The sequence below is a fragment of the Capricornis sumatraensis genome, chromosome 7 (assembly GCF_032405125.1).
Source record: "Capricornis sumatraensis isolate serow.1 chromosome 7, serow.2, whole genome shotgun sequence".
In the NCBI taxonomy this organism is placed as follows: domain Eukaryota; kingdom Metazoa; phylum Chordata; class Mammalia; order Artiodactyla; family Bovidae; genus Capricornis; species Capricornis sumatraensis.
Genome location: NC_091075.1, coordinates 26,385,877 through 26,403,000, shown reverse-complemented (window position 1 = coordinate 26,403,000; position 17,124 = coordinate 26,385,877). Strand labels below are relative to the sequence as shown.

The 17,124-nt window shown below is 38.0% G+C and overlaps 1 protein-coding gene across 2 annotated transcripts in view; it reads right to left on the bottom strand.

Annotated features, from left to right (window-relative positions):
• PPP3CA (protein phosphatase 3 catalytic subunit alpha) overlaps positions 1-17,124 on the bottom strand; it is a 321,661-nt gene that overhangs the window by 37,492 nt on the left and 267,045 nt on the right. For both annotated transcript variants that reach the window (XM_068975525.1, XM_068975523.1), the window contains exons 7-8: positions 14,317-14,394; positions 11,652-11,746 (exon numbers count right to left, since the gene is read on the bottom strand). In XM_068975525.1, the coding sequence (XP_068831626.1) occupies positions 11,652-11,746; positions 14,317-14,394 (173 nt within the window). The remainder of the gene's footprint in view (positions 1-11,651; positions 11,747-14,316; positions 14,395-17,124) is intronic.

Here is a 17,124-nt window from a genome sequence, read left to right as displayed (position 1 = left end):
CACAAAATCTAGTATTTCACACAAACTTGGTAACATTTCTCAGCATCTTCTTTACAATTGCCATCACCAGGGAGGCTGATGATAGGGCAGTAAATGACAAAAACATAAGGTCAAAAGAGAGCTTCTAGTTTAAGAGAAGTTATCTAAATATTTGACTGTGGTGATAAGGAAGACTCTTGAGAGTCCCTTGGACTTCAAGATCAAAGTAGTCAATCCTAAAGGAAATCAACCCTGAATATTCATTGGAAGGACTGATGCTGAAGCTGAGGCTACAACACTTTAGCCACTAGAGGTGAAAAGCTGACTCATTGGAAAAGACCCTGATGCTGGGAAAGATTGAAGGCAGGAGGAGAAGGGGGCAACAGAGGATGAGATGGTTGGATGGCGTCACTGACTCAGTGGGCGTGAGTTTGCTCCAGGAGAGTGCTGCAGTCCATGCAGTCTCAAAGAGTGGGACACAAGGGGCAACTGAAGACGAGCAGAATATTGCTGATAAGATGCATCTGACTAACTCACCAAATCATGGGCCCAACGCAGTCCAAGAGGATTTCAAGAGAAACATAGAGCTCCTTTTCTGAAGGCCTTCAGGTTAGTGACTGTAATAGTCGCAACATACCTCAGGCATTCTCAATACTACTAGCAGGGTTGTTCAATAGCAGAGGAGAAGAGCCCACCAGAAGAGGAATGATGAAGTTTATTCTTTTGATCCTTCTGCTAACATTTTTCATCTCTTTAATTTTAATTGACCGTGTACTGCCCTCTTCAAAAGATAGGACGGAAGGACAGAAAGGAAACAAAGATGAGAGGAAAGCAAATGAGGGCACTTCAGAATCACTGTAAGACATCCAGAACCAGAAATAGCAAGAAAAAACCAGGCATAATAGTCCCAGGATGTTTTTTCCTTTCAACTCTCCTACCCGCAGACACCCTAGTAGAAAAACTAGCATCCGTGTGTTCTTTTGGCAAAGTCCTACCATCACAGGAGGAGGCATGATAGCCTGATGGATAAAATTCTTGAGGTAGGACTATGTACTCAAAATGTCCTTTGGTGGTGTTTTAAGATTATGCTGGTATGCTTTTTCAAATATACTTTTTCCCATAAAGATTATTTTTGGGTGGGGGACAATTTTAATTTAAAAATTTGGGAAGACATATATGTACATTTACATAAATGCATAGTTATCATACTACATGTTATAGCATCCATGAACACAATCTCTCTTGATTCTTTCCATTTAGAAATCTGATTTCTAACTCTTGTTCTCCTTTTTTTTTCCCTTCTCCATGTCCTGTACTTGCCTGATGGATTTTGTTTTAAAATGATTCCTTTTTTATTATTAGTAACCCAGGTAAAAGGCATGACTTAGGTCAAAGGAAATTTACTAGTTCATGAGGGTTGTTATATTTGGTGAGCAAGGGCTGTTCTTATAACTCACCCTTACTCTATGGCTCATAAGTTCAGGTAAAAGTAAGTATTCAAGTCATTTATTAAGATGGACTTCAAGTCTTCAATTTGTAGGTAATTTTGTCATAATAATAATCTTTAGTGTGTGTTTTTTGAGAAATTTAATGCTCAAATCACTCAATTCAATACTTAAGATAGCACACCTCACAGGCAATGCTTAGTGACTTCCACATAGTGACTGAATTTCACCAACTTGAAATATTTTAGTATTCCTGGATACAAATAGTAGGTATATGTAATTATCTTGAAGCTAAGAGCTAATGATTTTGTACACATGTGTTTCTGTATATGTAACTCTTTTATGCCTGCGTCTAACCCTTATTCTTCCTCTTAACCCTGTACATGCCTCGTTCACGGCACCTCTAACACCTTCTTTTGCTTTGTCACAGTCTCCTACAGAAAATGCAGATGATATTATCTTACACAAAGGCAGGTGACTGTACTAGCTGTATTTGTGAAATTGTCTGAGCCAATCTTATGATTATGTCTGTGTGTCACTGAATGACTGTATGTGTGTTATGCGTTTTCCTTCTTAACACTGCACTGGTAAATTGTGAATCAAGTATTATTCAAACACAGCGTTTTGAGTAAAGTAAGTGGAAGGTAGATGATAGAAGGGATGAAGAGGGCACAGATCTCTTTTGTTTTCTTTTATTGTGCTTTGTACCATACCTGGCACATGGTTAACGTTCAATAGTGTTGGTTGCAGTAAAAGTTTAAGGGAAGAGAGAGAGAGAAAAAAGACAAGACTGAAAAAAAGAAGAAGGAAAGAAAGAAGGAAGATAGGTGAAGAAAGAAAAAATAGAGAAAAATTTTAAAACACAAAACATGTAACTTGTCAGGATATTAAAAATATAACCAACCACATATGAATTGAAGTCTGAAGGATGCTTGAAAGAATTTTGGGAAAAAGTAATATGCCACTTTCAGAGGCTGAATTCTGTTTCAAAACTGTAAGAGTCTAAACTAGATAAGAGTAGAAATAATACTGTCTCTATCACACAGCAACCATGTGAACGTGAGCAAATATTTCTCATTATTTATTTGAGTTGCACCATGCTGCGTGCTTAGTCGCTGAGTCCTGGCCAACTCTCTGTGACCTCATGGACTCTCGCCCACCAGGCTCCTCTGTCCATGGGGATTCTCCAGGCAAGAATACTGGAGTAGGTTGCCATGTCCTTCTCCAGGGGATCTTCCCAAACCAGGGATCAAACCCAAGTCTCCTGAATTGCAGGCAGATTTTTTTTACCACCTGAGCCACCAGGAAAGCCTATAATTATGAGCTGTTCTGTCATATTTAGAGTATGAAAATCAAATAAAATATTAATAACATATATGTTACTATTCATAATATATACAATCGGATAAAGTCTTTGGCACCTGAAAAATGTAAAGTACCATGACTCAGTTTTAAATTCCTGGAGGAGAGAATGGCTATCTATTTTTAATAATTTTGCCATTTTACAATTCTTACCTCATGTGTTACATCATTATATTAGGGTCCAGAGAATTTGAGCCAAAAATTGATCCTTGGAATTAGCTCAAGTCCAGTCAAACACTGTGAATCATTTCTACCATTACAATTTCATCAAGAGAATTTGAATGGCTACCGTTAAATATTTTTTGCTACGTCAATAAGAAGGAGTCATCAGCAGTTTTGATTTCCCTATCAGTCTGAACTGAAAACATTCCTTTAAGTTCTAATCTATACTACTACAATGCTAAAATATGACTTAATCCACCCTGACTAAATGAGAGAGATTTAGCTGAAGCTTTAAACTGTTGAAGGAGATGGCATGGATATAGGAAACACTGTGTCCACTGTTGTTATTTTTCAGTTGCTCAGTTGTGTCTGACTCCTTGCAACCCCATGGACTGCAGCACACCAGCCTTCCCTGTCCTTCACTATCTCCCGGATTTTGCTCAAACTCATGTCCATTGAATAGATGATGCCATCCAACCATCTCATCCTCTGTCACCCCCTTCTCCTTGCTCTTATTGTTGATACCCACTCCAAATATATAACAAGGGTTTAAGTGTACCTTGGTGGGATGTACTGAAAACTAGTACCTGTATCTTATCTGTATCTGTTTCTGTATCTGCATGCGATTATAGAACACTCTTCCACCCTGTAGCTTGCAATGGTTCTAGGTTGCTTGGCAACTGCTGCTACTGCTAAGTCGCCTCAGTCGTGTCCGACTCTTTGCGACCGCATAGACGGCAGCCCATGAGGCTCCCCTGTCCCTGGGATTCTTCAGCCAAGAACACTGGAGTGGGTTGCCATTTCCTTCTCCAAGCAACTAGTTAATATTAACTCCTTGGAACTGAGTTAACATTAAGCCCATATACTTGATATCTACTGTTTTATTTTTTTGTCATCTACTTTATTCGTGGAAGCAAGTCACTGAGTCTCTTGAAGGTCTAGAATCTCTAGATAATGAAAAGGAAGTGATAATCCATTGACTCATGTCTTTAACTTGTTACATATATATGGCTCCCATTCGTCCTCCTGTTAAACGCCTTATTGACAATTAGACTTCTAGAGAAGTTGGTTTTAGTTCAGGTTAAGAATCTTGGAACCATCTGCGAGAAAATGAATGTAACCCCTGAAGATGCGAGGCTTAATGGGTCCTGCGCAAGCGAGAGCAGAGCACTGACAGTGTGTCTGGACCGAGGACTCAGCTTCGCTGGAGGGCCTGTCTGCATTCCCAGATAAGGGTTCACAGAGCACTGATTCTACGGGCGGAACTTCGTGAGAAGTGAGAATTGTTATTCAGTCACTAAGTCAAGTCCAACTCTTTGTGACCCCCCATGAACTGCAACACAGCAGGCTTCCCTGTCCTTCACGACTTCCTCCCAGAGTTTGCTCAAGTGCATGTCCAGTGAGTCCACTGGTGATGCTATCTAACCATCTTATCCTCTGCCGCCCTCTCCTCCTTTTGCCTTCAATACTTCCCAGCTTTCCAGGGTCTTTTCCAGTGAGTCAGCTCTTCTCGTCAGGTGCCTTACCTCACCCACTGCCACATCATACTTTGTTATGTGTGTGTTAGTTGCTCAGTTGTGTCTGACTCTTTGCGACCCCATGGACTGTAGTCTGTCAGGCTCCTCTGTCCATGGGATTCTCCAGGCAAGAATACTGGAGTGGGTTGCCAGTTCTTTCTCCAAGGGATCTTCCTGACCCAGGGATCGAACCCAGGTCTCCCATACTGCAGGCAGATTTTTTACCAGGGAAGCCTAGACTTATTTTGTTGAAAACTGCTGAAATGAACAATCCTGTAGTGGTGCTGGTTAAGAAATCCAGGTCATTCGTTAGATCAAAGATATATAGATTATATGTAGCTTAATTTAGTTAAAATATATAGTGAGAGTAGTTCCTAAATTTTAAATCTTGATTTTCTATTTCACCACATGGACAGAGGAGCCTGGTGGGCTACAGCCCATGGGGTCGCAAAGAGTCAGACACACTAACACCTTCACTTTCACTTCCCATTAATTAAATGTTTAAATGTAAGCAAGGTGACTACTGGACTAAAACTAATCTATTTAGAAAGTGGCCTCCAGCAATGACACTTTCACTGCAGAGTCAAACAAAAGCAAAAGCATGAGTGCTTTTGTGGGGGGGGGGGGTGGGGGTGGGGGTGGGGAGGATATCTTTTCAAGGGAGAGATTATTTATTTCAGAATAGTATAAAAGATACTCTAACTTTATTCTTTTAATAAAGTATATACTTGGATGTATAACACTCATGCAATTTTAAAGTAGTAACAAATGACTCTTCATTTCAAAAGCTTTTCCTTTCTTATTGAAGAACAGTCAGTCACCTAAACACAATAAGCTGAAAGCTGAATAGAGGATCACGGCAAACACTGCCCGGAAAGCTTTCACATAACAAAGCTGATGCACAAGAGCACAGAAGGAGGTTAACTTGTGGGCCCTAGAGTCAGACTGCTGAATTTCAGTCTCAGTGCTAATCCCCGACCAGCTTGTAAGAACCTTGGCAAAAGTATGTAACTCCTCTGTGTCCCAGTTTCTCATCAATGAACTCAAAATTATAAAGTAGTTCATAGAATCATTGAAAGATTAAATGAATTTATTCATGGAAATGTAGATAACTGTCTGGCAATGGTATATGTTCAATATTATTAGTTATTACTATTGCTATAGGTATAGGAAATCACAACACAGATCAGTTCCACATATTGAAGTCTTGGTTATATAAGGCAGTGTAAAGGGGCCATTCTATTGAAATCTTTCTGTGGTTAGTTTCATCCATTTATCTCAGAGAAGTGATTTCTCTGAAAACCAATCAAAATCTTCCAACTTCAAGTTCTCTTGACCTTTAAATGTCTACCTAAATTTCTTTCTTACCATCTCATACTGATAGTAAAGGAAGCTAATACTAACAGTTGTTTCATGGTTTCTGCTTTGCTCCTTCATAGACTCTTATATTCCATAATATCTCTTGGTGGACTGTGCTAGGTTTAATAACCATTATTAAGAAGTTATCTTCTTGGGGTGTGCAATTCTGCAAATACTCATATGTTTATCAAATAAACAAAGAAATGAATATTTTTGGTGGGAGGGTATCTTACTGTTTTGCTCTAGCATTTGTTAGCAAGTACCAAATAAGAAAATGCTACCATGAATATGTATTTACATTTTCTATATTGAAGTAAGTGAACTGGCCAAACAGCTGCTCAAGGCCAATTAAGAAAACCTTTAGATTTGAGATGAATAAAGGAATAAAGTAAAGGCTGTGAAAACTATTGCCACTGGACAAAGTCTCTAGATTAATTTTATCCAGTTTGTAAGGCAACTAGGGAACATAGTTATGGCTGTGGTTGCAAACTCTTCAAAGTGTTTTCAAATGTTTAGTCAAGGCTAAAGTTCATGCCCATGTTTAAGGAAGGCCTCAGACTCTACAGAAATGGTCCCTTGTTATAAAATGTGTGTGTGTGTGTGGGTCTTTGCAGGGAACTAAGCTTTTAAACACGGTATAGAGAAAGAGCAAAGGTGCTACTCAGGTTGCCTGGACAATGACTCTACTGCCTTCCAAAAATGCCCATGCCCATCTCCCTCTTCCACTCAGGATAAGGATCGAATCTATCTGGTTCTTATTTGACTCCTAAACCAGGAGGGTACCAGCTATCTCTGCTTGTGGAAGTTACTCCTGAATGGTGAAAAAAGTTCCCAGTGTGAAAGGACTGTGGTGCAGGGGGGGAAAGGCTTCTCAGGCCTGGCAAGGCCACCGTGTGATACTGGTGGGTCCCTGAGGCCTGAGAGCCCCTGCTGGGAGAACTGCAAGGCAAATTGGCATCAGATATGCTGCCTTCGCTCCAGAATTCAAATCACGACTGCCAATCAGATGCCTACCTGGGTTCATTACATTAACAATTCAAGCCTCTCGTACAATGATATCTTCCTGCCAAGTATACATTATCTTTTAATTTATAAATGCTTATCTTCCTAAAGCCCCTGTCTACTTTTTGATTGGAAAACATTCAAGGATGTTGAAACTGCAAGCTTTGGTAAGACTACAATACTTTTCATTAAGCAATTCTATCAAGCTGTCAAGTTTCAAACATTATAATACGTTATTTTTCTATCAAAAAGGGTAGACTTTTGCAAAAAAAAAAAAAAAACTCTCAAAATTCTGGTGAACAATGCTTTTCTTGTCCATCCTCTTCCTTCAGCTACTTTAACACTGAATTGACTTTTTTCCTGTTGTCATTTTAATCTTTGATCTTGATACTACATTAGTTATGTAACTATTTAGATTTTCCTCTCAAATCCAAAATACATTTTATTTAATAAATCTTACTTAACTACCTCATTTTGCTGTCAGTAGTTTTTCTTAGAACTGAGCTGTGTGCCCCTGGTCTATATGTCTATAGTATATATCCAGGGCTTCCCTGGTGGCGCCGATGCTAAAGAATCAGCCTGCTATGCATGAGTCCGAGGTTTGATACCTGCGTTAGGAAGATCCCCTGGAGAAGAGAATGGCTACCCATTCCAGTACTCTTGCCTGAAGAATTCCACGGACAGAGGAGCCTGGTGGGCTACAGTCCATGGGGTCACAAAAAGCCAGACCGGACCGAGAGGCTAACACTTTCATGGCATATATCCGCCCATAGAGCCACTTACTCACCCATATGAAAGCTCATCTGAACTATAGGGAACTGGCACTACATGGGAACCTACTACAATTTTGATATTTTTGAAGCACAGGTATAATCACCAGAGACATAAAGGTTTAAAAAACACTTTTTAAAAGAGGTTTATTATAGTTTTCAGCTACTGAATTGTTTAAAGCAGAATTCACATCTGCCATTGTACTTTTTAACACTAAGAGATTTCACTCTAGGATTGCTAACGTGTCACTTTCTTAGTTAAGCTTTTTTTGGTTTCCACCAGCTAATTTCCACTCTCCTTGCATACCACTCTTTTCTTCGTAGGATTTTGTAAATATACTTACATAATTATTGGTGAAATTCTTTATTGAACATCTATCACACTACTAGATTATAAACTTCACTAGAGAAAGGACCATGCCTGTGTTGTTTATTTTATATTCCTAGTACCAGGCATGGTAGTTGGTATACAGTTAATTCTCAATAAAGGTTTGTTGCATGTGGATGAGTTTGAAGCCATTTTCATGTGGTGGAAAATTAGTTTGAAAAAGAAGAGAATGAGGAGGAGAAAGAGGGGGAGGAGAAGTAGCTACATGCCATTACTGCATTTTTCTTCTGTTGAGTGTACCTGGATAATTGTGAAATCGCTTTTCCCTTAGAGCAACATCTTCACAGAAGAAAAACAATCCAAAGGTGCTAAGGGCTCTGCGCATGTTTAACTCCAACTGAGAAAGGATATCAGCACTGGTTACAGCAGTAATTTAAAGAGAGATAAAGCTCCGAGGGTCAATACTGATAGGATACTTCTGGGCACTATCTTGCTATTAGTTTCCAGAAAGAAAATGTTTTGATCAATGCGCATACTGGCTGTGTTACCGTGCATAAGGCATGCTATTTGACTTTATAATGTGTATCAGAAAGCCACTGATTCAAACTATTTATAATATGATTGGGAATTTATAGGAATGCATGGAAAAGCTAACAAGAAACAAAAGTAAACACTAAATACAAGGACAAATGATTGTTACTGCAGGTGTTAAGAGAAAGAGTGGAGGGGGTCTAGTCCATTTCAATGGGAAGAGAAGGGCAAGACAAGTATTTTAGATAGATATGGAAAGAAGTGGGTAGGAAAAAAATGTGAACAGGAAAGCTGAAAGTTATTCAAGACAATGAGCAGAATAATTTGGCTAAAGTAAAGGGTTCACACAGAGGGAAGCAGAGAGATAGGTCTCCAAGGTAGATTGACTCATAAAGTAAAATCATAACTATGAAGCTGAAGAGGAGTATGCTGCCAGCCACGGGGAAATCCCACACAGACACGTGGCATTGTTACAGCAACATAAAATATTCAGTGATGATAATATCTTAATAGTGCACAACATTCTGTTTCAAAGTAATTTCATCTATTATTCACAAAAAGAAATTTTTTTCTCCTTTTACAGAGATGTGACCATTTGTCAATAAATTTAGATGAGTTAGTTGTTTGATGGCAAAGCTGTGGTTCAGAGCTACATCTTTGGCCCTGGTATCTTGCAGGAGTAAGCAGGGCTTGTCAGAATGAGGAAAACGAAGCAGGAAGACGGGCGAGCTGTTCGCCTGTGTTAGCGCAGACTGGAAAAGATAAGAGTGGAGTGGGTTGAAGTGGGCCATGGAATGGAGGAGGGGAGGGGACATGTACAGTCCTCACTGAGCTCTGAAAGCTGGTTTTAATTGCAGGCAAGTGTGAACTACTAATCAGAACTATTGGACATTTAAACATAAGGCTGATCATAGGATTATTATCAGTTTTTAGACAGAACAGACTCACAGAGATGGAAAACAAACATGGTTACCAAAGAGGGCAGGAGGGGAGGGATAAATTAGGAGAATGGGATTAACAGATACACACTACCATATATAGGATAACCAACAAGGACCTACTGTATAGCACAGGGAACACTATTCAGTATATTATAATAACCTATAAGGGCAAAGAGTCTGAAAAAGGAAAAAATACACACGTATAACGGAATCATTTTGCTGTATACTTTAACATGACACTGTAAATCAACTATACTTCAATCAAAAAAAGAGACAGCAGAATAAACTTATTTTTTCTTATTCTTTCATTTTTCCAGAGAGCTATTACTGCTGCCTAAATTCGCGAGAGTTTTAAAAATCAAATCAAAACTACGAGGTAATAATTCCAGAGGCCTTTATGATCACCTGTTTCTAAGAATCAAACGGTTAACTCAGAAATTCTTCACCATTATTTCTTTCCACTGATTGTGTTCTGAAGGTGCTTGCAGCCCAGTTTTACTGCACTGCCTTTTAAAATTCTCGTTAACATTTATTTTATTCAAATCCTCCCTTCAACAGTGAATAGCTAACTCCCACTCCCACATACTGTACACAGTGTTAGCATAATAGCTTGAAAGTACTTTAGAGATTTTACACAAAGGTCTTTTGAAACTGTGCTCAAACTGAAGAATATATCTTTCTTCTTCCTATCAGTTTATCTTTTTCTCTCAGGAGACTTGTTTCTTTTATGAAAAGGTTCCCAAAATGAAATGCTTCTATCCCCTCCCTGAGAGATTGTGGTCTGCCCTAAAGGCAAAAGCGAAAGAACCACAGAACCTCAAAGACAGCAATGCCCTGATGTCTATGGTTTTTTAAGTTTCTACCTTGTTAAATCAGAACCATAGACAAAGAAGCAATGCATATCTTATTCGAGAAATCGCTATTGGTCTCAAGCAAAACTGCACTGCTTAGCATTCTGATGAATGGATAAAGGCTAGGTCTGTTTCCATGGAGTAAAATCCCAGTTCTCTCTCTCTCTCCCTCTCCTTCCCACCCTTGCCCTGTTTTGAGGTTTTTTTTTTAAATTTAATTTTTATAAAGCTTGTGAATATAGTACATGCTACTTAGTAATCAAACTCTGTCAAGAAATTAACTCATGTGGGCACTGTTTTCACTAGATATAACAGAAAAAAAAATGCTTAATGCTATAAAACAATACAAACCTAAGTGTTCATATTTTATATACTTTTGGTAAATAACACGATCACAGTGGGTCATGAAGACAACCTAATGAGTTCTTGCATTTCTTCTATGTACCACAAGGGAATTTTTGGTAGAAGATGAAGACGACTTTTCCAATCGAAGGGAACTACTTCTTACTGATTTTACATAAGAGGCTTCAAGACTGAGATTTTGTCTGGAAAACAAAGTGTTTGCTGCTGGAAAAGAAACAAGTTGCAAAAGCAGTGGCTTTGACTTTATTTTTTCCTCTTTCTAATCAAATGCTAACCATTCTTCCACGTTCAGATTGTATTTTATCTTAAACAAGGCCCTCCCTGACCATTCTAGAAAAATCATTCCTTGTTGAATGGACTTAAGTGTTTGACTCTCTGCTGTTGTTCAGCCGTTCAGTCCTGTCTGACTCTTGCAACTCCATGGACTGTAGCCCTCCAGGCTTCTCTGTCATCCTGTTCGGGTCCATCACTACCTGACTGAGTGATCTTGGGCAAGGCAATTACCATAGAGACTTACTCTGCGGGGGAAATGATATTTAAAGTTTAATTCAATTTTTAAAAAGAAATGACATTTAAATAAGTATTTAAAAGTAATATACTTACCTAGCACAAGATCTGATTAGTGGTAGGGTCTCAATAGATGAAATTTGAATTTGGATTTCAAGCTATAGTTTCTTTTTGCTTATTTTTCTCAATCCTTTACGTGCCGTATTCCCACCATTATTATTTAAATGCCTATCATGATTTTGGATTACTTTTCAGTTGTTCTTTCTTTGAAAGCCTATACCTATCAGAGCAGTAGCTGTCAACCCTTCTATACCTTTACAGTCTCCTAGAGAACAATTAAAACGTAACAGTGCCTGGGCCTCACTTCTGACCAACTGAACCTGGAACTCTGAAGATAATCACAACATTTGTATCAGACAATAAATGAAAAAGTAAGGAGAAAAAGAATGACTAAAAATGCTTAATTAAAACTCAACCATAAGATAACTTAAGAATTACAGCACAGACTATACAGAGGGATTTGAAAACACTCACCTTTGTTATTGTATACATCTAAGTAATTTGGTGCTGAAAAAATTGTAATGAGAGAAGGGAAGCCTGTTGTTTGGCTTTTCCTGTACATGCGGTACCTAAAAACAATTAAATGCAAGTCAAAACAAGGCTAAGTACGAAAAATATATCACAGTATAGATTTAGAAATACAAAATTAAATTTTTAGCATTCAAAGAGAATTCAATTATGTAACATTAAACAAAATTTTCTCACTAAATTCTGTTGTTACATAGAGATTTCAATTCATTTCAGGGTGACAATAAAAACACAGAGTCATACGTACAATTTCCAAATAGGTCTTTCCTAAGGTTAGGAGACCCAGGGAGGGTGGAATTTAGCGAAAAATCATAATTCATTTCTATATGTTCAATAGAGAGGCTAGAGGCCACACTTTTTGCACATAGATATCTGACCTACCATGCTTCCATGCCAATATTTTTAACATAAAAAGACTAAACAAGCAGAGTAATATACAGACTTTACCACTAATTACCAAGCTGATTATTCTATTTATCTATAATATTCTATTATGGCTATATAAATCCATTATGCCTAGGCTGATCTGCTTTCTAAAGAACATCTGGTTAAATATATGGGTTTTACAAGCAGAAACTGCTTCTGTTTTAGAATTTTATTTATTGCCAGTCTCTTCTGGTATCTGTAGGTCAAAGATTATAATCTCAGCATATAAACATTTAATCAATCAGTAATGAAACATCTTCAAGATCTTTGGAAATAAATCAACAATCCAGTTGTTTTTCTCCTACTGAGACAAAAATAAGACTCTAGTCCTCAAATAATCAAAAAATACAGGAGATTTGGTTCTTTTCCATCAAGGTTAAAAGGTATCTCATGACTTCTATGTGACAGATTCCAGGAATATCAATTTAGAAAAATTCCTAAAGTGCAAAACAAAATTTTATCATTCTTTGGTTATTTTGTGTCAGTAATTTCTGGCAGCCTAATCATGCCTAATTTAGCTGAGTTCTAAATGGGCCTCAAACAGTACCTTTGGATAGATAAATAATCACCTTAAAATTTCTAATTTTACAAATATTTTGATACTATTTTTCCCAGGAGACAATATCCTCTTAAAAATCTTTCGGAATGGCCTCAAAGTATTTATTCTGCTTATGGAACTGAGCTTTGTTGGCAGAAAATCAGAACGTAAAAGATGGTGGCACTCTCAATCCTAGTGTTCTGACTTTATAAATTGTGGCTGACTGTGCTTACTTAACAACAAATAAAAACAAAGAATCTGGATGAAGTAACCTCAATTTTTCCTAATGAATCAATCAACTGCTCATTTTAAACAAATATATTTGTTGATTTTAACTGATGCACTTAACCTATTTTCAAATAAGCAGATGGATTTCAGGTCTATTGTGGGATTAAGAAAAACATGCTATGAACATGTTCAGTTGGGACAGTCAGCCAAAAAACAATGGTGACCCCATTGCCCCCAAAGTGAAAAAGATTATTTGAGGACTTGATTGGCTGGGTATATCAATAGATTACTGCAATATCAGCTACAAGAGCACTGAGTGTACAGTATCGGATCATTTCATACTTGTTGATTGATGCTTGAGAAAAGCTAATTTTGAAAAAAATTTAGGATCTGCCTTGATTCAGAACCTTCACAGGTTTGGGTTTACTTCAGAATGCTGGCATCTACATTTCTGATTTCAGTACACAGGTTATAAAAATAAATGTTCCTCCTTTTCAGAAAATTTAGAATATGAAGGAATGAGTTTAAGCATTTAAGGCAAAACCGTGCTTTTCAGTGGAGCTTATTGGGAAGGGTACTGGACTTCAAATCCTAAAGTTAATTATGCTTATTTCCCCCATGCCTGTATCCCAAATGTAGATTTAATGTACCATCAGAGTGCATATCTCATATTTTTTAAATTTCTATGTCCTTACAATCTGTTTGCGTTTTAAAAATTTACCAGTCATTACAAAATCATGTTATGTATTTGTGAGTTAGAATATAGGAGTTTTCCCATCATTTGAAGTCTCTGTTTTTGCCCTTTAAAACTTTACAGGGATCACGGATGATATTCTTTAAACAAGAGCACAACAATGCAATCTCTGTTAAATACTAATGTGTAATTCAGACCAACGTGGCTGATGGAGACTGGAAAGGAGCTGGTAATTTACTCACTTACAGGACAAAGGTAAGGGCGGGAACTAAAAGAAATAGGAGGAGGTGGCCTCACTGTGCTTAAAACATCCAGTTGAAAATTCTACCTGTTCATAAAGTGAAAGTGAAGGATCTCAGTCGTGTTGCGACTCCCATGTCCATGGGATTCTCCAGGCAAGAATACTGGAGTGGGTTGCCATTTCCTTCTCTAGAGGACCTTCCCAACACAGGGATCAAACCCAGGTCTCCCACACTGCAGGCAGACTCTTTTCTTTCTGAGCCACCAGGGGCTCCTAAACAGCTAGCAGAGCACTTAAAAGCAGACTTCACAGTACACCCACAACCACGTATTCCTCTGGATCCCGCCATATCTATGACACCAGAAGGCAATTTTTAGATCTAATCCTTCAGCGGGAGAGTTTGGCAAAGGGAACCTCCACAGCCAAACACATGAAGGAATGACAAAGTAATGCATGGTGTTCATAAACCCACAAGACTGCTCACCCTGCATCTTGGGCTTCGTGAGCTCGGAGGATAGATAACAAGTTATTGTGCTGCAAGAATTCACATACAGCCGGGTAACTGCCAGAGAGAGAAAGAAAAGAGAAGCATCTGTTATAAAATCATCAAGAGCATACTTCCTATAACATCCAGATCCATGTGATCTGATCAAGTGTAATCAAACATGCAACATTTATGAGACAAACTTCTTGGATCTAAGGACAGGTGTTCCCCTGTGGCAGAAAAAATACCTATAGCCAAACTTTCATTTTTTTTCCTAAACTGAAGTACAGTTGATGTGTTAATTTCTGTTGTACAGCTAAGTGATTTAATTATATATATATATACTTTTTAATTTTCTTTTCCATTATGGTTTATAACAGTATATTAAATATAGTATCCTAAGCCATACACTGAGACCTGCTGCTTATCCATTCTATATAGTAAACTATATGCTGCTGCTACTGCTAAGTCACTTCAGTCGTTTCCGACTCTGTGCGACCCCATAGACGGCAGCCCATCAGGCTCCCCCGTCCCTGGGATTCTCCAGGCAAGAACACTGGAGTGGGCTACCATTTCCTTCTCCAATGCATGAAAGTGAAAAGTGAAAGTGAAGTCGCTCAGTCATGTCCGACCCTCAGCGACCCCATGGACTGCAGCCTTCCAGGCTCCTCCATCCATGGGATTTTCCCGGCAAGAGTACTGGAGTGGGGTGCCATTGCCTTCTCCAGTAAACTGTATAGTAGTTTACATCTGCCTATAGCTGTATTTCTATTAATTAATTTGTTTATTTAGGCTGTGCCAGGAGGCTTGTAGGATCTTAGTTCCCAGACCAACGATCGAACCTGGGCCCCCAGCAGTTGAAGTATGGAGTCCTAACCACTTGGACCGCCAGGGGAGTCCATACAGCTATACTTCTGAAGAGCTGGAGGTGTATAAATTAGAAAAAGTATCCACTCATAGACAAAGTCAATATTATCAAGTCTATATCTAACCATAGAGTGAACAGAAGTATAAATATAACCTGAGAGTGGAATTTAAAATATAAACCCCCATTTTCTCAAATACTGCCCTATATGTATTTGGGTGCCTACTTGGGAGCTGGACAGAAATGACTGAGCTAAGGAATGGCAGAGAGTAAGCCTTCTGAGAAGTCAAATTGTCAACATCTTTATGGGTAAGTCAACTGAATATGTCATTCAAAATCTAAACAAAATTATGAAATTCACAAGATTTAAAAATGTGTACTTTAAATATGACCAACAGAATTTTATCTTTCCTTGGCTGCTCTTTTTTATCTATTTTTTTCCTTTTGGAAGAACTTACCTAGTCTTATGAAAATATAATTTTAATATATTTTCCTCATGCTAAACCTTACATGTTTAATCTGAGTTTCCTCCCATGGAAATATATGTCATTTTTAATGAAAATCTGAAGAAGATAAAATTAACATAGCAGTAATTCGCTAGGTTAATAGCTTTAAGTGAGGAACACTTGCATTATTACTTGGAACAAACTCATTTCGAAGAAGATATTTCAAAATGTAAAAGCATGTACAATCTCATACTTGAACTTCCTAAGAATTACAAACATTTTTCTAAATAATTTCTTTAATTAGAGATAAAAACCTTCTACCATATTTTTATGGAAATATAAATGAGAATAAACCACAAAGTGTTTAGCTGAAAAGCATTTAAAAACATACATGTAGAGTGGTAGGAAAAGCACAGTTCAGAACACATTAACAACACAGAGACAGCTGGAAAATCATTAATTCATGAATAATTTCAAAGACTTATTGGTGATTTTTTTTCCCATCTGTTATGAGACACAAGGAGGGTGGCATGGTAAGTGCAAGGAATGGTTTCTGTTCTGAAGATAAAATGTACTAGGTAGGAAAAGAAAAACACATAATTTAAATTAAAAAGCTACATAAAAGATAAAACAGTAAAGTTTCATAGAGACATTATACAGCAAGAAACAAAGCATGCGGGTCTGAGGAAATCTTTTTTAAAAAATCTTTCTCTTGTACTGGATCTTTTTTCTTGTCTTTCTTTCTCTTTTCATTACTAAGGTGATGCTTCTGAGCTCACCAAGAAGAAAGAGTCTCTTCCTCCAGGCTGATCAATCCAAAAAGGGGCCATGGCTGAGCCTTCTGAGCAGAAGGTGGGCTGGATCTCAGCCCCCCGCCATGCACCTCCACAGGGGCACATTTTCAGGAACAACCTATCTGCAAGAGTGATTTTGCTGGAAAGGTTTCATCTAATCCTGTGTCCTGAGCAGGTCTTATAACAACACTTGCTTCAAGGGTTGGTGAAGGTCAGGGATGCTTTCAGCTATGTGATATTCATTTACCACAATGTGTAGCTGTATTTGGGGGAAAAAGTTATTGTATTCTTTCATGCTTCTTTTTTTCTCTATTGGAATATGAGTATTCCTTAAGCACTAGAAATTGTGTCTTCTCAGAGCAGAAAACAAGGTGGAAATTTCCATGGAATAGTGAGACTATTAACATAGTATTGTAGACAAAATTCATATTATCAAGACTATATCTAACCATAAAGTAAACAGAAGTATAAATATAACATGAGAGTGGAATTTAAAATATAAACCCCCATTTTCTCAAATACTGCCCTATATGTATTTGGGTGCCTGCTTGGGAGCTTGACAGAAAGGACTGAGCTAGGGAACGGCAGAAAGTGTTATTTATTTCATAGAACTGAGATGAAGAGCAAATGAGGTAGCAATATATGTAGATGTTCTGGCCCGAAGCAGCAGACATTCAGCAATGTCTCCTATTTGTCTCCCCAC